The following is a 27,672-nucleotide window of genomic DNA, read 5'->3' as shown; positions in this document are numbered from 1 at the left end:
TTGTAAACAAAACTAACCTTACCTAACATTCCTTCACGCTATAATTGACATTACAAAAGAAAACTTCACGCTATAATTGCCATTACTAATTGCCAAAGAATACTTCATGGTATAATTAATGTTTGTAAACAAAACGAACCTTACCGAACATTCCTTCACGCTATAATTGACATTACAAAAGAAAACTTCACGCTATAATTGCCATTACTAATTGCCAAAGAATACTTCATGGTATAATTAATGTTTGTAAACAAAACTAACCTTACCTAACATTCCTTCACGCTATAATTGACATTACAAAAGAAAACTTCACGCTATAATTGCCATTACAAATTTCCAAAGAAAACTTCAAGGTATAATTAATGTTTGTAAACAAAACTAACCTTACCGAACATTCCTTCACGCTATAATTGACATTACAAAAGAAAACTTCACGCTATAATTGCCATTACTAATTGCCAAAGAATACTTCATGGTATAATTAATGTTTGTAAACAAAACTAACCTTACCGAACATTCCTTCACGCTATAATTGACATTACAAAAGAAAACTTCACGCTATAATTGCCATTACTAATTGCCAAAGAATACTTCATGGTATAATTAATGTTTGTAAACAAAACTAACGTTACCTAACATTCAGCGTCTGAAGACACAGGGCTAAACCCGAAATTTAAAAATATACAACTTAGCGCTGAATAACAATTAAAACTAGAACTAACACTTGCACTAGAACTATACTCTGTTTTTAAACCAGGAGGAGTAAACGCGAAAGTCAGATTTACACTGGAAAAAATCACCAGAAAATATCACTAGATATTTTGGCGGTAAATTTAAATTAATAATTATTATTTATTTATTTACTTATTATTGTATTTATTTTCGTTTGTTATCGTCAACACTATACATACAAATTAACATTGAAGTTATGAGTATATTTATTTCAAAATATAATAAAAAAGGGTTTAAGAACACAAAATATACCTAACCTTCAAATTCAAAATTCAAAATTGCCTGTGTGTGAACCTTCCTCGCATTCAACCAATCACGTGCAAGGTCAATCTGGTGACAAATTTAAAATACTCCTCCTGGTTTAAAAACAGAGTATAGTAATTTTTGGCTGGGATCCCTTTTTCTAGTATGGCATCTCAATGCCTTGCTTTTCGAAGGTTTGAGTCTAGATCCATAATTTTATCTTCAGTCCACCTTGGTTTGTATTCTTCCTAAACGTTGTTTTGGAAAAAGATTATAGTTGTTTAAAGGTTATATATTTCAAAATTGCTGTACTCTGTCACTTCTGATAATCTGTTACTGATGAAGAGTTTGTTGATGATCTGGCCGATTCAGTATCCTCATCTTCGTTTGCGAGGGCGATCAGTCATTTTTGATGGACGAATCTTATGATAATAGAATCACTTATGGTGCAGCAACCTCATATATTGTTATTGGCTCCTAATCATTTTCAAAAGAACCCATAAAGTTATTTATAGCATGATTTAAATTGTCCGAAAACTATCCGATTTAACGGCTGATTTTGGCTCGAAATTCATCGACATCATCAACGACATTGTCAAGTAGCAACAAAATAAGGTCGTGTTTACATTATAAGATTTAATCTACGACTGTACAATCTTCCATATAACATAGAGCACAATAACCAGTGCTAAGCTGTTTATAGCCGACATTGTTGATATTGTGGTAATATTTTGATCCATTCCTGCTTTATGTTTGCCGTTTGATGAACATATTATTTCATCAACATTTCATGTTTGCAGGAGAAAATTTTGTTTTATCGAACACACCAAGAAGATTGTCAAAAAACTTGTCTATTGTGGTTCTTTTGAAGGCAAACACTCAAAGTTAGACTCTTTCCTTCAGGTTTTCTTAAACTCATATCAGAATGTTTTTTTCCTTCTTCATCCCAAAACATGATATTATACAGTGTTTCCCAAAAGTAACGCATAAATAACGCATCCATTCAATTAAAATAGAAAAATAGCAGTAACCATGCGTAACCAATTGTTTCAGATATTTTATTACAGATCACGGACGGTAGAATCTAACAGGACTGTTACATCCATTGTTGTTTTGCAGCCCATTATGAGTTGGTTGCCCATAAATTTCTATTCAATTAAGATAGAAAAAGAGGAGTAACCATGCGTAACCATGGCAAATTGCTTCAGATATTTTATTACAGATCAAGGACAGTAGAATCTGCTAGATCCATTGTTGTATTGTAGCCCACTATGGATTGGTTGCCCACACTCTACGTCACACTATATGCCACGTGTTTTTAGAGGTTATATGATAGACATTAATACGTTTACTTTTGAAGTTAATATCAATCGATATAACCTCTAAAAATAACACAGCAAACGCATAGAAATAATGACAACTAACTGGGCGTGGCAAATGGTGTGACGTAGTGATCTGAAACTATTGGTTGCCACGGTTACGCAATGCTACTGCTATTTTTCCATCTCAAATAAATTTTATGCGTTACTTTTGTTAGACACTATATTTTAGTAATATTTATTTCTTTCTAATTTTTTATTATTTTTTGTTATAGATAATTATGATTTAAGAGGAGTTTCAACGTTGAATCATCAACTTCAACATAGCACAGTGGCAACAACTCAATCTTATTTATATGCAACATCACAAACGCATCATCATCAGAGGAGTAGTGGTGGTAATGTATCCCCTTATGGTTCAACTCAATCATCACCTCAATTGGAATACTACCAAAGCATTATGCAACAACAACCTCAAAGCCCGAATAGTTCACCATCAACCAGCCCTAATTCATCGGCTCATAATCTTATTAATAACAATAATAATAAAGTTATCATTAATGGAGAACACAATATGGATAGGCCAACAGTTGTATCGTTATCATCTTAAAAACCAATCATATTTAGATTAGATCATGAAAGGTATGTTAATGGGGAACTTTTATAATTTTTTTTATAAAATGATGGTTGTTTGATGGAATTTGACTGATGCGAATTAAAATGATGACATTCCATTTTTTTTTTAAGTAAAGAATATAAAATTTATCTTTAATTAAACCGAGAGTTTTTTGTTATATTAAAAAAAATTGAGATTGAACACTTCTAATACGATTTTTTTTGTAATTTTGGTTGTGGAAGCAAATTTTAGAAATTTCTCAGGATAAAAAAATCTCAAATTATTTACATCTCTAAAAAAACAAACCATATCTCGAAATTTTTTCAATCACTTTTTAAAAGTTTGTTAATAAACAAGCTTTAAGAGTGCATGTACAGAATTGGGTAAAAGTTATTGTACATTTAAATCAGAATTTCAATCCTTTGTAATTAAAAGTAACCAAGTATTTTCATATTCAGTATTCGCTCTCTATTCTTTTTTATTATTCATTCGATACCTTTTCATGATTTTAAAAAATACTCGTAAGTACAGTAACTTTGTAACTCGCGCTGTATGTCTCTCAATTTTGCACTCGATTAGTATATAAAGGTAAACAATTAATGGAATCTCTGTATACTAATTTGTTTTTTTTTAAAAGCGATTTTTTTAATCATCTACAAACACAATTATAAAGACGTTGTTGTTAATGTTAAATTAATTTGTAATAAATTAATGTGTATTAAATTAATGCGTAACTTTAAGAGAAAAAAAAATTTATTATAAAAAACATACACACGCACACATACACAAAATATTTTTATATAATTAAGGTATACATTATTTATATTTTTAAATTTTGAGATGATTAATTTTTAGGGAATATTTTTTTATAATATTTGTTTGTTCTTGCTCTAATAATAATTATTAATAATTTAATTATTATAATATTTTTGTATATATTTTTTTTATAGTTTTACATAAAATTTTAGCGTTTTAAGTTTGGTTAAAAAGAGTAAATATAGTTTTTTTTTCCAAAACGATCCTTTAGGGATACGTTTTGTTAAAGAGCAGAGTGTCTAATCTAATCATTCATTCCATTTAGATTATTATATATAATTTCATTCAATTTATAACACCATTTAAAGCAAAAAAATTAAAATAACTTTGTTTTATTTATTACTTTTTTTTAATATGTAAGAAAAAAGCACTCATTTACCAAAGATTTCTTTCGCAAATCTATTTCTCTCCAATATTTTTTTTTTATTCATTAAATTAAATCTTTAAATTTAACAAATACATTTAAACAACAATCTCTCTAATATATAATTATTTTCTCTCTCTCTCTCTCAATATATGTAGATATAATTAACTTGATAGATATAATTTGTGTTTTTGTATACAAAATTCGCAAAATAATTTTAATGTTTAGTTCGTATTGTTTTTATTTTTATTATTATTAATATTTTATCATCTTGTTATCGTATGTAATTTCTCTTTTCTGTACAAATATGTTTTTTTTTTGATAAAAACAGTAAAAATGTATGTATGTATGCTATCAAATTTGTTAATGTTTAAATTCCTTTCCAATACAGTAGCTACTAAGTTACTAAAAAAGGAAGCTGTGGGAGAAAAAAAATTAGAATGGTAAAATTTTGATAATTAAGTGTAATGCATTGTTATGTGGCACTGATAGCCTGCAATATTTACAACACTTCCATCAATGGATAGCTAATAAACCAAAATCTCCAAATATGATGAAGTTGATGGTGTATATGAGGAAAATGTATCACTATTCAAAAACTGAAACAGATTAAGAAACATGTTGTGGATGAAAATTATTTATATTGTACCAAAAAAGTATAATCCATAACTAGTTTAGTAAGGTGAGGCCATTTTTCAGGAATAATGTGAAAATGTTCAAAATGTTAAAGTGAATTAAAAGTGAAGAACTTAACCTGACAAAAAAAAATGTTATGCACAAAATGTGGTCATAATAAACCAAGAAAACATAATTCATAACCAGTTCAAGGTTGGCCATCACATTTTTTTGAAAATAAAGCCTTATCTTCAAGAATGTTGAAATTAATATATTTCTTTAAGAAATCAAAAAAGAACTCAAAGTAAACATAAAAAAGCGCAATTAATAACCAGTTCAAGTCTAGATTTGACTATTTTGTACAAATAAAGCTAAAATCTTGAAAATGTCAAAATGAATATAGTAAATAACTAATTAGAAACAAAAATCGATCGAGAAATATGTTGTGCACGAAAATTGTTGTGATGTACTACTTTAAAAAAAACATAATCCATAACCAGGTCGAACCTAGATTTCTTCTTTTTTGAAAATAACGCAAAATCTCCAAAAAAACGTCAATTACGTCACAAATTGTGTGACTACCCAAAAACTTAAATCGTTCGAGAAATATTGTGTATTATCTATTATCTATGGGAATAAAGTGAAATCTTCAAAAATTTTGAAGTGGAATGTTTCTGGCAAAAAAATAATTTCAAAAACTGAAACAAATTCGAATGCCACTTCAAGGGTAAGTAATTATGTCGAAATTATTGAAATAATTGAATTATTGAAAATCTTAAAGACCAAGTCAAAACGTCATAAACACCAAAATGGTAATTTTTTAATTAGCTACACATTTTTTAAAGAGTATTTTAAATCTGCATCTAAAATGAGATAACTGCAAACACATGTAGCGAATTTCAATCGCTACAATATTGGTTTAAAATTAATTTCTTGACGGATCTTTGTGGAAATATCATCAATTATTAATTAAAGTATCCTCTTTTTAATGCAACAAGCCGTTTTGAAAAATCGCTTTTAGTTTTTGAGAAATAAATTTTTGAAATAATCGATAATTTTTTCGAATTTTGCAGTTTTCGCCGATTAAATTTTAAAAATTCGTATAAAATCCATTTCTTGAAATATGAATATGAAAATTTCCCAAAGTGTTAATAAGAGTGTCCTCTTTCCAATGAACTAACCCGTTTTGAAAAATAACTTTTAGTTTTTGAGAAAACAATATTGGAAGTTTTGATAAAATATTCGATGTTGCAATTTTCATCGATAATTTTTAAAATTCGCTATAAAATTAATTTCTTGAAGGATCCTTGTGGAAATATCACCAAATATTAATTAAAGTATCCTCTTTTTAATGCAACAAGCCGTTTTGAAAAATCGCTTTTAGTTTTTGAGAAATAAATTTTTGAAATAATCGATAATTTTTTCGAATTTTACAATTTTCGCCGATTAAGTTTTAAAAATTCGTATAAAATTCATTTCTTGGAATATGAGTATGAAAATTTCCCAAAGTGTTAATGAGAGTGTCCTCTTTCCAATGAACCAATAAGTTTTGAAAAATAACTTTTAGTTTTTGAGAAAATAATATTTGAAGTTTTGATAAAATTTTTGATGTTGCAATTTTCATCGATAACTTTCAAAATTCGCTAAAAAATTAATTTCGTGAAGGATCCTTGTGGAAATATCATCAATTATTAATTAAAGTATCCTCTTTTTAATGCAACAAGCCGTTTTGAAAAATCGCTTTTAGTTTTTGAGAAATAAATTTTTTAAATGATGGACAATTTTTTCTAATTTTATAATTTCCGCCGATTAAGTTTTAAAAATTCGTATAAATTCCATTTTTTAGAATATGAGTTTGAAAATTTCCCAACGTGTTAATGAAAGTGTCTTCTTTCCAATGAATCAACCCTTTTTGAAAAATAACTTTTAGTTTTTGAGAAAACAATATTTGAAGTTTTGATCAAATTTTCGGTGTTGCAATTTTCATCGATAATGTTCAAAATTCGCTATAAAATTAATTTCTTGAAGGATCCTTGCGGAAATATCACCAATTATTAATTAAAGTATCCTCTTTTTAATGCAACAAGCCGTTTTGAAAAATCGCTTTTAGTTTTTGAGAAATAAATTTTTGAAAATTTTTTCGAATTCTGCAATTTTCGCCGATTAAGTTTTAAAAATTCATATAAAATCCATTTTTTGGAATATGAGTATGAAAGTTTCCCAAAGTGTTAATAAAAGTGTCCTCTTTCCAATGAACCAACACGTTTTGAAAAATAACTTTTAGTTTTTGAGAAAACAATATTTGAAGTTTTCATATAATTTTCGATGTTGCAATTTTCATCGATAATTTTCAAAATTCGCTATAAAATTAATTTCTTGAGGAATCCTTGTGGAAATATCACCAATTATTAATTAAAGTATACTCTTTTTAATGCAATAAGCGGTTTTGAAAAAACGCTTTTAGTTTTTGAGATATAAATTTTTGAAATGATCGACAATTTTTTAGACACATTCAACAATAACACAAGATTACATAAAGTAGACCGCATAACGTTCTTTTGAAATGTTGCATGCTCATATATGATTTAATGCTTCATCAAAAGACCATCAAGTTAATACAGGCAGTTCAAATATGTGCACATCATGTTCACACTGAGAGAAATGGATTGTACTATGCGCTAAAAATATACTATAAGGTATACTTTACTACGAAAAGCGACAGCGAGACGAGATTATATTCAGTACAATAAATATAATGAATATAATACAATGAATTGCTGCATGTATAATATTTTTTCTATAGTCTTTGAAGAAGATAAACATTACAGCTTTGCTTGGATTTAGTTTAAATTATGCTTAGTTGTCACCTCAGTAACCTCACTCACAAGCTCAAGTACCGAAAATTTTTGAAACATTTTGAACCACTTTAAATTAATAATGATTAAATTAATAACCTTAATGATATCAATTTTTGATTTATTATGTTGATTTTATAACTACCTAATCGAAAGAGGAGATCAATCCATTGCTCAATCAAAATTTTAAATCTAATTATACTTATATCACACAGTAATAAAGATAAAAAAAATCTTCTGTATTAAAAAGTTGTGAACAAATAAAATAAAATCGAATTCGTCACGTTCGCTTTTATCAGTCGAACAAAGTTTTTAGAAAAAAAAACGAAATTTTAATTATTAAACTGATTGAGATAAGATAAAATTATAAGAGCACGTCAAAAAAATAAACGACAGAAATAAACTCAACCGATTTAAAACACAACGAATTCTTTAAACATTCGCGTAAAAAATTGATTAAAAATTATTAGCGGTAATATTGTTTATTTTTTAGTTGAAATCTTAAATTATTTAACACCGTATTTACTTGTGGATATTATACACACAGGTTTTGTATCTAATCTTTGAACAGATACGGACCTATCGGGCGTCCTTTTACAGTATCTTCTGTATTTCCAGATAGCATAGAAACAGTCTCAAATGAAAACGAAAACACGAAACACCTTCTTGTTTTATTTTTTCTTATAAGAAAAGTACCAACAAGGTGGAGTTAAATCAAAAAGATTCATTTCGAATTAAATTGTTTCAATATGGCGTCATTTATGTCAATCGCGGCGTGTTGGCGCGGGGCGCCGCTGTGCAAACAATTCGAACCGCCGCTCAACGCCTTTACAACGATGCTCTCATTCCGTTCGTGGTTTTCGGTCATAACGCACCCAATTTTTCGTTCTCAAATCGAATTTAAAGATCTCTCAAGGTGAGTTTTTATCATTTTTTTCTTTCCTTCATTTTCAAATTTGATGAAAAATTAGAATTTTTTTTTAAAAACACCTTTGATGGTGGTTCAACGCCAACTGAGACCGTTATCATGTATACTGGGTACTTTGTTTTCACTGTTAACATATCGCCATACAGATTATGAAGCTGATAATATAATTTAAGTTTGTTTACTAGATTTTTATACGTTTTATTTTTATTCATTTTTGATATCTATGAAATCCAAAATTGATTGACATCCATGATTTTAAATAACTTTGGAAAATCTATCTAGTAGTCTTTGGTGTGAAGTTAGTAACGAAAAAAAAATTTTTTTGTGTTTTAAGCTTTATTAAAGTTTAACATTTTAACTTCGATCTTTTCAAACTTCAAAGTGATGTAATATAAATATTCAAATTTGACATCAAATTTTATTTGCATAACTTTTATTATTAAAAATAGTAAAAAACCTGTTTTTAGTTTCAATCTTTGATAATAAATCACCAAAAAACCGATAAGATATGATCCTCCTGTCAACTTTCCAATCGATTACCATCACCCAGCAACAAAAATTGGCGCTACCCAATAAAAAAATCTTGCTTAACACAAAAATCGTCTTAAACACATTAAAATCATCACCTTATCATAATCAAAATTTTCTATTCTGATGCGAAAATGTGCCGCAATTAAACATCGCTTAAGGCATTACTTGTATCTTTGTATATAGAATGTATCTAATCTTTGTCTGATTAGGCCTATCATGTATACTTTTTCCCAACGTGTTTATCCGCTGAAAGCAGTTGCATCGGAGAAGTCGTAACATTAAAATGATGTATCTCGAGGTGATTTTTCCTCTTCGGGAAAGTGAAAAATCGAAAAAAATCGTTGAGACGCGTTCATTTTATGCGTTTAACGACAAGATGGCGACCGAACATCGGCGCGGCGTCGTGACGTGTGCAAAAATGCCACACCCCAGCCTCCTTTGGTCCGCCACATTCGGTGATTTGAACTCTTCCAAACCATACCATAAAATTTCCTTCAAAAACCACGAAAATTTTCTTGTGAATTTGATAGTTTTTTTATTTGGATTGGTAAATTTGTGAGAGGAAAATCATGAATTCGGTGAGTATCGTTTTTTGAATAATTCTTCTTTGCGAAATCAACATAACCTGAAAGAGGAAATGAAAGAATAAGTTTTCTTTCCGGTTTTTTTTATTGATGTAGTTTATCAGGGATTAAAACGTAACACTTTGCCTAACTGTTAACGTATCATCATCGCAGATTAAAGTCTGATAATCAGTGGCGTAGTTAAATAAATGGATAGGAAGGTTTACAATCTTAAAAGGGGAAAAATGATTCTGCAACAAAAAGGAAATTCGTTACATCACAACATCATTTTGGACTAATTATAAGTCTTTTTTGACTTCTTTCTGGCATGGTTCAATATGTCTAACAAAAAATAATGGCGCATTGGTAATGAAAAGTTTATTTACATTGCTATTTTTGTATCAAGATCATTATGATATCTATATGTCTAGAATAAAAATATATTTTGAATTTTATTAAAAAAAAAATGTTGCATCAATTTTTATATCCGCCATATTGATTAGTTAATTAACAAATTTTAGTGATTAGTCATTCTATTGATTAGTATCTGCGTTATGACAACTAATTTGGGATAAATTTCTGAACATTTTTATTAATGGCAGATATTGAAACATTTTCTGATTTGATTTTTAGCCATGTATTTGCTCTTTCGATCTTGCATCTATCCGAAATAGTTAAGCCTTATGACAACTATCTCTTGGTAGTTTCCACAAATAAGTCTCTTAGAAATGATTATTTCTAATCATACATTTCTCGCGCTGTTTTTTATGGAACCTTTTTTGTCAAGTCTTAAAGAATTTCGCAAAGATTTTATGGATTCGCTGATGATAAAGCTATTTTTGCCAAGAAATACTCCTTGCTGTTCTTAATCCCAATAGTATTACAAGAATTCAACTCAATTAGCTTTTCCACTCGGAGCTGGTTTGAGTCTCATATTGAGTATACGTTTGCAGAATACACCGACATGATCTGTATGGAAAAAAATGTAACAAAGCTTGAGGTAATGGAAGAGCTGCTCGTCACCTTTATGCAAAACGTTCGATTCCATGGCACACACTTTTCAGCTGCTTTTTACCACCTTCAGGAATGACTATGAACGAAATACAGCACCATCTGGAATGTTTCGTTCTGCATAAACAACATCTAGTTCCATACCAATTACTTGTAAAAGTGGTTACATTAAAAACTTAGTTTCAATTCAAAATACTATCTACTCAGCTCCTTCTACAAGTCCTGGAATAATATATTCAGCGATTAAGATTTTTTGTAATTGTAAATGCTTCCATGTTATCCATTGGAACTACTTCTGATCAACGAGAAAAAGCTATGCATACATATTAAGCAGTGTTTATATTCTTTTGACATGAATAGATATCCAACCCTCCAATAATAATAATATTTATCTACGACTGCTTGGATAAGTCATCATTACCGCACTGGTTTCATTACGTAACGTATTTTTAGCCCAATCAGAGCAGACTTTTTTTGAAACGAGCAACAATACAAAAGAAAAAACAATACTATTTATTATAAACATTAATTGTTATGTTTTTACATTTCGAAACACTTATTCCAGATGAGTAAACATGTTATTGAAAGTGACATTAATTCAAAATTGTCAACAATCATTTAAAAATATTTTTGTAAATGTCAAAATAGACCTTTTAAAAGAAATTGATTTTTAAGTAATTTTTACCAGTCGTAGATAAAATGTTGTATATCACACGTGGGCTAGAGCATAATTACAGTACTCGTGTGATTACATGACTCGGCCTACGACTTCGTCGTGGAATTCTCCACACTCGTACAGTAATTATTAATTATGTTTCTAGCCCACTTGTAATATAAATAACTTTTCTCTCATGCATTGGTTGATTAATTTTGTTGAAGGCGATGATATTACATCTTTTCTCAGCTTTAAAATTACAGCATTTAATCCCTATACATCCCTAGAAGAAGTATAAACTCACTTTGCTTTTCGGAGTTGATGCTCACTTAATGTTGAATACTGAATCTTCTGATTGGGCTCCAGCCAATATCTCACAGTTTCTATGATCCATGACAGTGCATCAACTAATTGTCGTGGTGATTTTACCAATTTTCTGTTGGAGAGCGAATATTTTGTAGTCAGTAAATATCATGAAAGCTCTCCAACATATGTGTACGTACTAATTGCTTTGCTACTTCTTTTCTGCGATGCTCACCATTTTAGAGAAGAACCTAAGTGGTTGTGAAATTCTCTCGATTTGTTTTTCTAAGATAGAGCCGTATAAAATTAGGAGTAGAATATTTATCTCTGGATTACCATCTAAGTTAATTACAGCAGAGTTTTTTTGCATTTGAATTCTTGGATACCACTGCAACGGCATTTTTTTAGATATTCCTGCAATAAGTCGTTCATTTTTTCGGATGAACGCTGCAAAACGTTGCAGATCGTTGCCTAGTATACAAAATCATTTTAATCGTACTAATATACTATAATAAGTAGTACTACTCTTCTTTAGCAGCATTTAGTAGGATTTTGTACTCGATCAAGCTGCATATGCTCCTTTTTCGAGATCGAAGCGACAAGGATATTGTATAATGTTAAGTTTTTGTTGTCATTGCGCTAAGTTTTGGCACCAACTTGAATATGTTTCTATTTGTCGTTTCTTGGTTAATGCCGAACGTACAATTATTGCCTTAGGTTTTCTGGATTTTGATCTGGTAAGAGAGAGGATCTCCAATGTGTTCACGAATTTCGTCCAAAGTTCTTTTTCCAGCAATCTTCTTAAAAGTTCTTGTAGCCCTAAAAGCAATAAATGTTATGCCCTTGTTAAGATCTAAAGATGTGATCTATACATGTTCTTGAGTAAGATTTTTCCACTCTTATTTTTTAACTACTAGTTTTAACATCCAGGATTCACACAGATTTATGGAAGTTAATTCCAAAATACAGTTGCTACATAGTCAAGTATTTCCTTTGATGATGTACTTCAGTACTTTTTTCTATATCATTTACGTTCTTTTATCTTCTTTTCTGTAAGAGACAATATTGCCAATAACTAGTGATGGAACGGTAGGTGCTAGTATCTGAAAGCTGATAAAATATATGTCAACTTATTTGGATCCAAGATACAAAATGAACTTTTTTGATGCTGATTTAACTAACGAAGCAACTCTAAAAAGAGGATACTTTTATTAATAATTGGCGATATTTCCACAAGGATCCTTCAAGAAAATAATTTTATAGCGAATTTTGAATATTATCGATGAAAATTGTAACATCGAAAATTTTTCTTTTCTTTGGGAAAGTTTCAAACTCATATTCCAAGAAATGGATTTTATACGAATTTTTAAAACTTAATCGGCGAAAATTGCAAAATTCAAAAAAATTGTTGTTCATTTCAAAAATTTATTGCTCAAAAACTAAAAGCGATTTTTCAAAACGGCTTGTTGCATTAAAATGAGGATACTTTCATTAATAATTGGTGATATTTCCACACGGATCCTTCATGAAATTAATTTTATAGCGAATTTTGAATATTATCGATGAAAATTGCAACATCCAAAATTTTATCAAAACTTCAAACATTGTTTTCTCAAAAACTAAAAGTTATTTTTCAAAACGGGTTGGTTCACTGGAAAGAGGGCACTCTTATTAACACTTTGGGAAAGTTTCAAACTCATATTCCAAGAAATGGATTTTATACGAATTTTTAAAACTTAATCGGCGAAAATTGCAAAATTCAAAAAAATTGTTGATCATTTCAAAAATTTATTGCTCAAAAACTAAAAGCGATTTTTCAAAACGGCTTTTTGCATTAAAAAGAGGATACTTTAATTAATAACTGGTGATATTTCCACACGGATCCTTCAAGAAATTAATTTTATAGCGAATTTTGAATATTATCGATGAAAATTGTAACATCGAAAATTTTATCAAAACTTCAAATGTTGTTTTCTCAAAAACTAAAAGTTATTTTTGAAATCGTGTTGGTTCATTGGAAAGAGGACACTCTTGTTAACAGTTTGGGAAAGTTTCAAACTCATATTCCCAGAAATGGATTTTATACGAATTTTTAAAACTTAATCAACGAAAATTGCAAAACTCGAGAAAATTGTCGATTATTTCAAAAATTTATTTCTCAAGAATTAAAAGTGATTTTTCAAAACGGCTTTTTGCATTAAAAAGAGGATACTTTAATTAATAATTGGTGATATTTCCACAAGGATCCTTCATGAAATTAATTTTATAGCGAATTTTGAATATTATCGATGAAAATTGCAACATCGAAAATTTTATCAAAACTTCAAACATTGTTTTCTCAAAAACTAAAAGTTATTTTTCAAAACGGGTAGGTTCATTGGAAAGAGGACACTCCTATTAACACTTTGGGAAAGTTTCAAACTCATATTCCAAGAAATGGATTTTATACGAATTTTTAAAACTTAATCGATGAAAATTGCAACATCGAAAATTTTATCAAAACTTCAAATATTGTTTTCTCAAGAACTAAAAGTTATTTTTGAAATCGTGTTGGTTCATTGGAAAGAGGACACTCTTATTAACACTTTGGGAAGTTTTCAAACTCATATGCCAAGAACTGGATTTTATACGAATTTTTAAAACTTAATCGGCGAAAATTGCAAAATTCGAGAAAATTGTCGATCATTTCAAAATTTTATTTCTCAAAAACTAAAAGCGATTTTTCAAAACGGCTTTCTGCATTAAAAAGAGGATACTTTAATTAATAATTGGTGATATTTCCACAAGGATCCTTCATGAAATTAATTTTATAGCGAATTTTGAATATTATCGATGAAAATTGCAACATCGAAAATTTTATCAAAACTTCAAATATTGTTTTCTCAAAAACTAAAAGTTATTTTATCAAAACGGGTTGGTTTATTGGAAAGAGGACACTCTTATTAACACTTTGGGAAAGTTTCAAACTCATATTCCAAGAAATGGATTTTATACGAATTTTTAAAACTTAATCGATGAAAATTGCAACATCGAAAATTTTATCAAAACTTCAAATATTGTTTTCTCAAGAACTAAAATTTAATTTTCAAAACGGGTTGGTTCATTGGAAAGAGGACACTCTCATTAACACTTTGAGGAAGTTTCAAACTCATATGCCAAGAACTGGATTTTGTACGAATTTTTAAAACTTAATCGGGGAAAATTGCAAAATTCGAGAAAATTGTCGATCATTTCAAAATTTTATTTCTCAAAAACTAAAAGCGATTTTTCAAAACGGCTTTCTGCATTAAAAAGAGGATACTTTAATTAATAATTGGTGATATTTCCACAAGGATCTTTCAAGAAATTAATTTTATATCGAATTTTGAAAATCGATAAAAATTGTTACATATTCAAATCATTTGCTTCCTTTTCTCTTTCTATACTATTACTTGGAAGAGACAATATTGCCAATAACTATTCGGCATTCATATGAGTAGTCCCTTAAGTGCATTTTTTTAATAGTCATGTTGATGTATTTGAATTTTTGCTCCATTTAGATTTCTTCTCTGGATTACTGTGTCATCAAGACCAACGGTCAATCTATCTTAACATACGAAAATTTATTCTATCCACCAGAAGACCAATATGGCTTCCCCAGATCTTTAATCAACAAGTTGTAGTTTATATTCCACCCATACATAACCTCTCCCTTACTAATCCTATTGAGTTTAACACTTACAAGACCCAACACAACCTCTAAAAAATCTTTTCTCCAACGTTGCAAAGTTTATGCAACTTGTTATGTCTGGATTAGTTCTGAGTACCTATCTGAGTAAAAGTGTCAATCCTCATGACCAACATAAGTTTACAAAAGTTTTAGGTATTATGAGACATTTTATATCTTAAATTAATGTTAAAAGACTTATTGTTAGTTCAAGAAATAATATTAAAACAATGAAGTTAATTATAAAAATTTTACAAAAAAATAAAATATAATAAAAAAACATTTTGTTTCTTAACCAAAATTGAATCAAATTCCAATTTTACTGTATATGAGTAAGAAACTCGAGTTTAAGTAGATCATGTGATGTCACCAAGATGATGCAAGTGTATTGTTTGCGCAGGTGTCAAAGTCGAGTACCCTTCATTTCGATCGTTTTTAATTTATTTTTATATCTATTCCCAATTTGTTATCTTACATCTCCGTGGAAATCGAAAACGCGTCGACTAAAACTTGAATCATCTTTATCTCACGTCTAAATCAATATTACCAAATAAATGTTAAACCCAATTTTTAACATCCCATTAAAAAATATATGTACCTATTTAGTTTTTTTTAACTTTTTTTTAGTTTTTTTTCGTACAATTTCTTATGAATAATAAAGCAAATGCGGACGCGTTCGTATTTGCCGTTAAAAAATAAAGATTTTAACGCACAATGACATCATTACTCCAAATATATCTACCCAACTAAATTTTTTGAAGCGAAATAAATATTCGAGAGGTAAATAATTTTTTTGGTCGACTACATTGTCGCGCGTGCCGTCCAAAAGTCTTCTTCCGTTCAAACATCACCGCAGACTTTGTTGTTTTTGTATTTTTAAATTTCCTTTCTTTGTCCGGTGTTTTCTGTAGATGGACCAAAAACCGGATGAACCTTCATCAGTACAATCGGAGACGTCAAAACCTGAAACTCCTCACGGATCTCCATCTACACAATCGCCGCCACATCATCAACAACAAACATCATCCGTTAGCGTTATCAAACCAAGGATTTTAACAACAGCCGGGACAATAGAAGATGAACCAACCGGAAACAACAAATTAGATTCGGTCGCTTCTGAAGAAATCGTTGAAACATCAAACCCAGGCGATAGTCCAATGAAAACGGTCGTTGATTCACCCCAACATCAACAGCAAGAAGTTGAAAACCAATACGTCGAAGAAAACGGGCAAATTACTACCGAAGATAGTCAACACACGTATGAAAGAACAACGTATGAAGATGGTGGAGGGGTTGTTGTCGCTACACATCCAGATTACGAGGTTGTGGATGGTCAACCAATTATAGGGTACACCGTTGAAATGCAAAACATACAAATCGAATATACATCACACGATGATTTAAAACCTGATAATAATGAATACACCAATTTGGAAAGTGTCCCGGCATCTTCGCAATATAACACCAATTCGATTGCGGGTGATACAGCTCAATATTTACCACATGGCCATTATCAACATCCACAATATACACAGTTACCCAGAAGAAATTTAGATGAAAGCCCACCAGGGACTGTTTTGTATAATGATCCAAATTTGGGGTCATCTGGAAGAATTCAATATCAAACGGTAAGTTAATAAAATTTTATTAATATAAAATCATCAAAATTGAGATTTATACAAAAAAGTAAACAAAAATTTGCTCCCAATACCTTTCGTTTCTATTAATACTAACTAAAAGTAATCATTGACTCCGAATAGCTATTAGTAAGTTTCGGAATATCTCTTTAGAAATATTCCGAAAGAGAAATCTCAACAGCTAATAATGTCACTCGTTTTTACTAACTCTCATTTACTCCTAATATCTTTCAATTATTGTTATTCCCTAGTGTCACAGCAATAATTTTAATTCCTAATAGCTAACAGTGGCATTTCAATGCCTCCGAATATTCTAAATAATACCTCCCAGTAAAGTACGAGGTATCTCAATAACTCCGAATAGCTCCCAATAACAATGACTCTCAATAACAATCTCTTTTAACAACTTCCAATGGCTATCACTTACTCCCATAATCCTTCCTTTTGAAGATTTTGAATAACTCCTAATTGCCACAATTTCCCCTTTTCCTGACTCTTACTTATTCTCAGAACCATACACTGAATAGTCAATGCTTCCCAGTACATGCTAACATTACTCACTGACTCCGAATAATTTTGCATTATCTAGGAGTGGTTCTAAATATCTTTCTTGGTTTTATTCCGAATAGCAACCTATCATTCTAATTCTAAGGATATCCCATTGTTCCTTATTGACTCCACATTGCTCCCAATTTACCAATGACACCCAACAGCTTTCGCTTTTATTTGGTTTCACTTCTTGCGTTTAGAAGCTCCTAATAGACCAAGTACACACGAACTTCTCTTGTTGATCCCAAATAACTTCCAATAGCTATTTGCTCGTAACCAGTTCGTTTTAATTCTTTTACAATAATTCTCAGATACGCTGAAGAACACTCAACGGGTCTCAAGACACACTGACTCCGAATAACTCCCAAATATCTTTTACTGTAACCTGCTTACGGTTGCTTCTAAAATCTTTCATTTTTAGAGAAGATTTTTCTCTTCATAGTTGTAAATAATTCCTAATTTCTCTCATTGAACCCGAATAACTCCAATTGCTAGCAAAAGATGTCTCTTATTAACCACGAATAGCCTCCAATAACTAACAACAACCACCAATATTTTTCAACTATTCCCTAATGGCTCTCCAAATGGTTTAATTTTTTCCAAATAACATGCAGTGACTCACACACAATACAAAAAAATGTTTTTATTGGTTTCGTATAGCTTCCAATAGGTAGCAGTGGCTCCCATTGCTTTTGAATGAGTGCAAGTTATTTCAACCGAATCCAACCCAATTGATCAAAGCTCACTAACTCCATTAGTATTCACTAAGTCTAAAACGTTCCTGACATATCTCGTTCTTAAAGGCGTTAAAGGCAGTTGCTCCTAATACCTTTCATTTATAAAATAGCCTGGGTATCTTTGTATTGCAAAGATGAGTCATTGGGCGTTGTACGGATCAATTGGATGGCCATCTCATTGGTCCTAAGTAACTCTCAATACCTAACAATATCTCTCAATAGCTTTCAATGGCTCCCAATTACTTCCACTATCCATCACTGACAGCAAATCGCTCCCAATATATTCGATGTCACAGGTTGCTGTTGCCCTAAAACCTTTCATTTTTAAATGCTCTAGTTGTCAACATATTCCAATGCCTCGAAAACACCTTCCAACACTTCTGCTTTTACTGGTTTTAACTCCGAATTCTTCCCAATAGTAAGCAACAACTCCCATAACTTGCAACGTCACTTACTCATCCCGAATATCTACAGCAAAATTAAAGTATCCTCTTTTTAATGCAACAAGTCGTTTTGAAAAATCGCTTTTAGTTTTTGAGAAATAAATGTTTGAAATGATAGATAATTTTTTCAAATGTTGCAATTTTTGCCGATTAAGTTTTAAAAATTCGTATAAAATTCATTTCTTGGAATATGAGTATGAAAATTTCCCAAAGTGTTAATAAAACTGTCCTCTTTCCAATGAACCAACCCGTTTTGAAAAATAACTTTTAGTTTTTGAAAAAACAATATTTGAAGTTTTGATACAATTTTCGATGACGCAATTTTCATCGATAACTTTCAAAATTCGCTATAAAATTCATTTATTGAAGGATCTTTGTGGAAATATCACCAATTATTAATTAAAGTATCCTCTTTTTAATGCAAAAAGCCGTTTTGAAAAATCACTTTTAGTTTTTGAGGAATAAATTTTTGAAATAACCGACAATTTTTTCGAATTTTGCAATTTCCGCCGATTAAGATTTAAAAATTCGTAAAAAATCAATTCCTTGGAATATGAGTATGAAAATTTCCCAAAGTGTTAATAAAGGTGTCCTCTTTCCAATGAACCAACTCGTTTTGAAAAATAACTTTTAGTTTTTGAGAAAACAATATTTGAAGTTTCGATAAAATTTTCGATGTTGTAATTTTCATCGATAATTTTCAAAATTCGCTATAAAATTCATTTCTTGAAGGATTCTTGTGGAAATATTACCAATTATTAGTTAAAGTATCCTCTTTTTAATGCAAAAAGCCGTTTTGAAAAATCACTTTTAGTTCTTGAGAAATAAATTTTTGAAATGATCGACAATTTTTTCGAATTTTGCAATTTCCGCCGATTAAGTTTTAAAAATTCGTATAAAATCTATTTTTTGGAATATGAGTTTGAAAATTTCTCAAACTGTTAATAAGAGTGTCCTCTTTCCAATGAACCAACCCGTTTTGAAAAATAACTTTTAGTTTTTGAGAAAACAATATTTGAAATTTTGATAAAATTTTCGATGTTGCAATTTTCATCGATAATTTTCAAAATTCGCTATAAAATTCATTTCTTAAAGGATCCTTGTGGAAATATCACCAATTATTAATTAAAGTATCATCTTTTTAATGCAACAAGCCGTTTTGAAAAATCACTTTTAGTTCTTGAGAAATAAATTTTTGAAATAATCCACAATTTTTTCGAATTTTGCAATTTCCGCCGATTAAGTTTTAAAAATTCGTATAAAATCCATTTTTTGGAATATGAGTTTGAAAATTTCCCAAACTGTTAATAAGAGCATCCTCTTTCCAATGAACCAACACGTTTTGCAAGATAACTTTTAGTTTTTCGAAAAACAATATTTGATAAAATTTTCGATGTTGCAATTTTCATCGATAACTTTCAAAATTCGTTATAAAATTCATTTCTTAAAGGATCCTTGTAGAAATATCACCAATTATTAATTAAAGTATCCTCTTTTTTTCATTTTTATTCAAATATCGCGATAATGTGACAATGTAGGTATTTCAGAAATGCACCAAAAGTTATAACCATAATTTCATCACTAATCCAAATGATTCCCAATTTGATCTTTTAAGAAATCTTAACATCCTGAATAATCCACAATACGTGTCAATATCTCCCAATAAGCATTCAATAATTTCCCAGTAAAATGATAAGAATATCTGTAACATGGAGCTTTTTATTTACTTTCTATTACACAAGATATAATCGATCCAAATGAAAAAAAAAATTTAAGTTTTTTTACAGATTTTTGATGTTTTGTGTAATTAGAACAAGCTTGTTATAACACACCTATCATACAGAGTGTCCGTAAAGTAACGGATATAGGTGATAAAATCATTATGAACAGTTTTTGGAAAAAAACCCTGAAACGGGTCTAAAGATTTAAATTTTTGCGCCAAAATTTTTAACCGAGTTATCCATTTTTAACCCATTTTTATTACGGAATATGAAAGAGAATTTTTTTCTGAATCTAGTACAGTCAATATTAATATTGGTTACATAAGAAAATTTTCGAAAAAAATTACTTTAAAGTTTAATTACTTCAAATACGTTTGACATGAAGAAATAGCAGAATACAACAATATAACGAAACAAATAAAATTAATAAATTTAATGAATAAATAAAAAATTAAAATTAAATTAAGTGTTCAAATTGTGCACCATGGGCAGCTTGACAGTAACCTAAACGATTTTTAAATTCTTCTCGGATTCTGATTTTTAGTTCATCCAAAGTATTTGGTCTAGTGATATAAACTGTTACTCTTTAGATATCCATAAAGGAAGAAGTCCAGCGGAGTCAAATTAGGTGATCTTGCAGGCCATTCAATTGGCCCTCTTCTCCCAACCCATTGATTGGGGAATAATTGATTTAAATATGCGCGAACAGGAACCACATAGTGTGGAGCGAGCTATCTTGTTGGAAGAACAATTGCCGTTATGGAAGGAATGAGATCTGTTTGTAGAAAATCTAAATATCTCCCTCTAACTAAGGTTAATCCTAATCGATACTAATCCTGTACTATTCCGCACCACACATTAATCTTTTTCGGATATTGGGTATTAATCTCTTGCCCAATGTGGATTTTGAGTAACTCAATAGCGACAATTTTGCCATTAACTCAAAAGTGATGTAATCAACAGTTTAATTCAGTGCCATAAGAAACAACAAGTTTTACTAAAGCAGTGTTTGACACTTATAAAATCATCATAATCATTCATAATGATTTTATCGCCTATATCCGTTACTCTAGGGACACACTGTATACATTATGGCTTGGGTTAACAAAAAGCTCATTAAATTGAGTTCGTGAAACTGCAATTCTTTTCCTACTTAATTAGCTCTCTATATCCGTTATTGCGATTTACGAAAATTATTGAATGAAATTTTTGTATTTTTTTGCTTTAGCCAAATTACGAAGCTTCGCCATCGAACGGAACAATAACTTTGGTAACACCCGGAAGTAACTACCAGTATATTCAACAAAATGGCAGTTGGACGACCGCTTCTCCTCAAGAAGTGTACGCTGCGTATCCATCGACCTCCACAGTGACACCCGACAGTAGCAGCACAATCGGATATAATTATCCTGCACAAGGAGCATCCGGCGGCGGCGGCGGCGGTCAGTGGCAGGACGAGGCAGGAACATACGAGGCGCCGCCGGTAAATAGCGAAATAGATATCAAAGAGTGCGTAAATTGCGGTGCCAGCATCACCCCTTTGTGGCGTCGCGACGGCACCGGGCACTACCTCTGCAACGCGTGCGGTTTGTACAACAAAATAAACGGAGTTAACAGACCTCCGGTTCGATCAAACAAGAAACCGGTGCCAGTAAGTAATAAAATATAAAAAAAAAGAAAAAGGAGTTGTCTTGTTTTTTTTGTCTTTTTCGGAAATGGTCTTTTTTCTATTTATTTTTTTTTCTAAACCTTTTGACGTACCCCTTTTTGTGTTAAATAATTTATTATGTAATAAATTATTATTATGTAAATATGTTAAAAAATTAATGTCTTTTGGTTGTAGTTTGGTAGTTGTAACAAATTGTTCCTTTTCTGGGTAGAAATGTTTTATCAAAAAAAAAAAAAATTAAATAAAACCGTGTTTGCGTTGCATGTTTGCTGGTACCCGCCCGCTTTTTATGTTTATTCTTTATGTTTTTTAATACCGTTATTTGTTGTTCACTCCGAGATTTGTGCATAAGTGATGGTTAAAGTTACCTAACGTAAATATTTACCAAAAAAAAACTTCAAGTGTTACAATTTTAACTTAACTTAAAATAATGAATTTTTTGAATTTGAATTTAACGTTATTTCAGACCGGAAATAGACGTAACGGAGTTCAATGCGCTAATTGTCAAACGACAACAACCACCTTATGGAGAAGAAACAATCAAGGTGATCCTGTATGTAATGCTTGCGGGCTTTATTTCAAACTTCACAACGTAAAAACAATTTCGTTCTATTAAAATTTAAAATCTAACGATAAAATTGTACTTAGATGAATCGTCCGTTAACGATGAAAAAGGAAGGCATTCAAACGAGAAAACGCAAACCAAAGGGCAGATCTCAATATCAAAATCCACCTGCGCCTAGCACATCGACGATGATACCGAACAGACAAATTTGTAAGTAAATTTTTTTTGTTGAAATCATTTTTCGTTCGACTCTAGGACATAGTACCTAAGATAAGATAACTTGTGTAAATAAAGTGGTTTATTTGAACGATACAAAAGGGGAACGTTAAACGTATCTAATCGATCAGCTTTTATACTAAATGTATCGAATATAAAATTCTTCTTTTTTGAGTTTAATTTTTTTTTTTCAGATATTCCACAGCAAAATATCGAACAGGATCAATATCAACTTCCAACGTATACTATTGCACCACAAACGGTATCTCGTCTGCCGGCCCTGCAACTTGGCAGACACCCTGTTGGGTAGGCAAGTCAATATACACTACTTAGAGTAGGTTCATCCCAGAGACATCTATTAAAAGATTCAATAATTAAATTTTAATTGCGTTGCATTGAAATAATATTACACAGACATAACATACTAAGGATTATCTTATTATCTGTGCAAAAAGTCAAGTCCCCTCACTTTAGAGATCGATATCTTCGCAACCGTTCGATAAAAAAAATTGCGACAAAGTTTATTATAATCACTGAACATTTCTACGTAACATATGTTAATTTGAAAATTTTCGGATCCACAGTTTTCTTTTTATCGCGAGTTAAATGAAAAAAGACCCAATTTTTTACAACTTTGTCAAATTTGTGATTTTTTTTCTTGAAAACTATTGTACGAAAAAATTTGAATTTTGAACAGGTAGTAGCCTGATGTGTTCTTAATGAGTGGCATATTTTATTTTTTCGATATTCCATACAGTTTCGCGGAAAATCGCGGTTTAGTAAGACGCCGTTATGTCGAAAACGGTTGGGTGGATTTCCTCGCGGATTTAACCAAAATATGTCAAAGAGAAACAACATGTTACAAATTAAAGAGAAACAGAAATAAACTTTGCGGGGTGACGGAGGTTCCGTCCAATTGGAACAGATGGTGCGTCCCAGACAGGACGTCGCGCCTTATTTCTTTATGTAGGTAAGATAAAGACGCGACGTACTGTCTGGAATACACCATCTGTTCCGATTGGACGGAACCCTCCTCTTCCCGCATAGCTTATTTCTGTTTCTCTTTAATTTGTAATTCCATTAAATCGATTTTGAACCATTTGGAAACTACTTAAAATTTGACAAGTTAACTACAATTTCAGTGGATTTACATTTATTATGTTAATGCAGTAACTATTAAAAATGCAACATTTTTGGATTGAAAATGCCACGAATATATAAAAGGAGGCTTAATCCTCGAAATTACATTGTTATACCAAAAAATGCTGTCTGGCTAAAGTTAAAATGACGTCAAAAACTCTTGGCAAGTGAAGGTTTGTATTCTTCAAGATGAAAATGTTTTTGCTGTTCACAAAACAACATGGAGAACTAACACCTTACTTCGAGAATTTGTAAATTGGGTTGGGTTCTCTTTTTCTTTCTTGCTGGTAAAATTTCAATATGTGCTCTCTTCAGTGGCTGTCTAATCTTATTAACCTCTATCTTAATCAAGAAATGCGTTTTATTTTATTGAGCAATTCAATGGGTCATAGATGAGATTTTGAGAAATGAAAAACAGTATCTGTGTACTAGAAATCAAAAAATTCTCGTTGGAGATTCTATATTGAGAATCACTTAAGTGATCTGATGGCGATTTCAATACAGATACACTTCCTATTAAGTCCGATGATGAAAAATAATAATGTTTATCAAAAAACTATACCCAAAGCGTGTCTCAACATCTCCAATGATAATGCTTTTGATGTATCGGTTCAACAACCTTTTTAGTGTAATGTTCTGAGAGAGTATTATCGTACGATATCATTAGTACTTAGCCCAGAAAGTTACAACATGTTACAAATTGGTGGGGGTGACGGGGGTTCCGTCCAATCGGAACAGATGGTGCGTCCTAGACAAGACGTCGCGCCTTATTTCTTTATGTAGATAAGATAAAGGCGCGACGTACTGTCTAGGACACACCATCTGTTCCTATTGCACGGAACCCTCATTTCCCCGCATAGCTTATTTCTGTTTCTCTTGAATTTGCAATTACATTAAATCGCTCTTAAAAAATTAGGGAGCACTAATTTTGAAAAAATTATAACGGAATCCGACAACCAACATTATTTGATATATTTTGATAAAAACCGCGTTGAAACCCGCCAGGTCGTTTTTGAAATAACCGCATCCTACTAAACCGCGATTTTCCACGAAATTATATGTAATATCGAAAAAATAAAATATGCCCCATCTTAAGAACACATCGGTTTACCACCAGTTCAAATTTGAACATTTTCGTTAAATAGTTTTGGAGAAAAAAAATCGCAAAGTAGACACAGTTGCTGGTACTATCAAAAATCGGGTACTTTTTTTACTTAACTCGCGATAAAAGAAAAACCACGGACCCGAAAATTTCCAAATTAACATGCGATACGCAGAAATGTTCATTGATTACAATAAACTTTACCGCAATTTTTTCCATTTAGCGGTTACGAAGATATTGATCTCTAAACTGAGGGGCCTTGACTTTTTGCATGGATAGTAGTCACAATTTATCCATAGATTCTGCCATAAATATCTTTTTTGCTGAGACATCGTCGCCACTTCTTACCGCATGACCTGGCCATCTCAATCTGCCCACTTTTATAGTTGTCACTCTATCGCTGTTTTCAGCTGATCCATAGTTGAAAGTTGTACCTACTTCTCCATACTCCCTTATTCACATATCCCTCCATATATTCGACGCAGTACCTTTCTTTCAAATGTGGCTAACTTAACTTTCTTTGTTAGAGTCCACGCTTCGGAACCATGTACCAAAATGGCTATCATAAGGGGTCTTATAAATTTGGATCTTTGTGCTTCGGGAAATTTTATGGTTCCGTTGGTACTTAGATAGGTACTTAGAAAATAGCATTTTCTGGATTCGCGAGAAGGCAGGCTGCACCGCCCGCAGCACTTTGACCTCAGCAGATCTCTTGTACTTACTTCCCTCTTTTAGTCAGCATTACGGTCCTTCCAGCCATATTACCTTGGAGGCAAAAACTAGAATTTGTCCTGGTTGTGCTGCCCTGTTCCACTCATGCGAATCTGGATATCTCCAAAAATGGATAACTTTAATATTTGGAAGGCCACGCAGTCGCATAGAATGTGTTCCGCCGATTCCTCCTCCTCACCGCATCATGTGCAGATGACGGTGTCACTTATTCCCATGTTGAGAAAGTGCTTTTGTAGATGCACCAGTGTTTAGACCTATGACCAAACGTAGGTTCTTCCTGGACAGCCTTATAAATAAATCTGTTCGTTTAGGGTCAGAGTACATCAGAGAGTCCTTGGCTTGGCGACATCCTGGTGTCATGTCTCAGTAAGTTAGAAACTTCTTACGTGTTTCCTCTTTTTGAAGCTCTATTATCATAATTTAGTTATCTTTTTATGCACGCTTACACTGATTTCATTGCTGCATTGTTACTCTTCCATTCGAGTCTTCTAAGGCTTTCTTTATGGTCCACCCTTGCCTGTCACTCTTTTCCACTTGGAATGTGTCAATCAGGTTTTTCTCAAATCTCATTCTCAGCTTACTTAGAAACAATATAAATCAATTTTTGTTATTATTATACATATAAGTCATAAAGCAACGCCAAATACAAATTTGTTTGCAAGTTTGGTTGCATATATCAATTTACTTTTTTTTTTGTTAAATATATAAGGCCTGTTTTGGTTCAAGAGTTGTGTAGTTCCGAATAGTTCTGAACCTTTTTGTGTATACATACAATATGAAATAGTATGCGCGGAAAGGTTCAGAACTACAGAACTCTTGAACTAAAACAGATCTATAGTTGTACCATAAATTAGTATTCCCATCTTCGTTTGTAAAAGGAGGGCTCTCAGCACCTTTTATGGCAGAAATTTATAATCATGGAATGATAGTATAAATAAAATTGATAATAAAATATCCATTTTGAAAACCAACATTTAATTAATTAAAAAACTGTTACCACATTTCTGCATAATCTGATTCTGTTTGTTTATTTTAAATTTATGCCTTTTTCTTATATTTTTTAGTGTTCCTATCGATATAATGCAAAGATCAACTGACGAACAAACCAGTGTAATCACATCCACCTCAGTAGCAACCCGTCAGGTTTACCAACAACAACCACCCGGTCAAGATCGACCAAATCAACACGATCCCAACATCGACTCTTAATTTATTAACTTAAAATAATCTGTTTTTAAATGCTTTTTTTAGTTTTAAGGTTAAAAATGTGGAAACAAAAGAATTATAAGGGTGTGTACAAACAATGCACGGCTGTGACAAGTTTCGACATACCCTAAAATTTATATAAAAATGTTATTTCCACATCTGGCTAAATAGAGATAAAAAAAAAAGTGATTCTTTTTCTTTAGTTAAGGAATAACTAAATAATTGACGATATTTGTCTATAAAAAAAATGACACTTAATTAATGTGAAGTTTTTTTCTATTTAGCATTTGTGGCTAATTTAATTATAATGAACCAAAGAGATCTAAGATTTACAAAAATAAAAAGAATTTTTTTTTAACTTTATATAAAATAATAATCAAATATTTTTACTTAATTAATTATCTTAGTTAATTAAATTTAAAAAGAAACAAAAAAATTGTTTTTCCGTCGCTTAGTTTATAAAAATCTAGTCTAAATTAAAATAAAATCTAAATCTTTTTCATGTTTTTATTTCACCTAATCCTAAAAAAATAAACACAATTAATTATAAATTATAAGAGAAGAATCTCAAAGATAACACAAAAGTTGGTTTAATAATTAAAACCTCGATATAATGAACCTTGTTAGAACAGAGTTCGGATATAACGAACAAAACATTTTTAAGTCATAGTATTAATATTAGCTATTTAGAATCCAAC

General features: G+C 30.9%; 2 protein-coding genes across 8 annotated transcripts in view; both read left to right on the top strand.

Moving 5' to 3' along the window:
* The window catches only part of LOC111414134 (transcription factor GATA-4-like), a 63,753-nt gene extending 59,304 nt beyond the window's left edge, over nucleotides 1-4,449 (top strand). For all 4 annotated transcript variants that reach the window (XM_071196528.1, XM_023045323.2, XM_023045322.2 and 1 more), the window contains exon 9: nucleotides 2,570-4,449. In XM_071196528.1, coding sequence (XP_071052629.1) covers nucleotides 2,570-2,904 — 335 coding nt within the window. In that variant the 3' untranslated portion in view covers nucleotides 2,905-4,449. The remainder of the gene's footprint in view (nucleotides 1-2,569) is intronic.
* A 3,765-nt stretch (nucleotides 4,450-8,214) lies between these two features.
* LOC111414138 (erythroid transcription factor-like) lies at nucleotides 8,215-27,472 on the top strand. Of its 4 annotated transcripts, none has more exons than XM_023045330.2 (7): nucleotides 8,215-8,476; nucleotides 16,169-16,885; nucleotides 21,573-21,995; nucleotides 22,480-22,605; nucleotides 22,662-22,788; nucleotides 22,989-23,100; nucleotides 26,833-27,472. In XM_023045330.2, the coding sequence occupies exons 2-7, from the start codon at nucleotides 16,169-16,171 to the stop codon at nucleotides 26,975-26,977; spliced, it is 1,650 nt and encodes a 549-aa protein (XP_022901098.1). In that variant the 5' UTR covers nucleotides 8,215-8,476; the 3' UTR covers nucleotides 26,978-27,472. The 4 variants fall into 4 exon arrangements, with proteins under 4 accessions (XP_022901098.1, XP_022901100.1, XP_022901097.1 ...); XM_023045332.2 differs by lacking the exon at nucleotides 8,215-8,476 and adding an exon at nucleotides 9,281-9,597 and having other exon boundaries at nucleotides 21,573-21,827; XM_023045329.2 differs by lacking the exon at nucleotides 8,215-8,476 and adding an exon at nucleotides 9,281-9,597.
* The last annotated feature ends 200 nt before the right edge of the window (nucleotides 27,473-27,672 follow it).

Source organism: Onthophagus taurus, chromosome 6 (assembly GCF_036711975.1).
Source record: "Onthophagus taurus isolate NC chromosome 6, IU_Otau_3.0, whole genome shotgun sequence".
NCBI lineage: Eukaryota > Metazoa > Arthropoda > Insecta > Coleoptera > Scarabaeidae > Onthophagus > Onthophagus taurus.
Note: the sequence above shows the minus strand (reverse complement) of the source record. Positions and strands in the feature narration are given on the sequence as shown.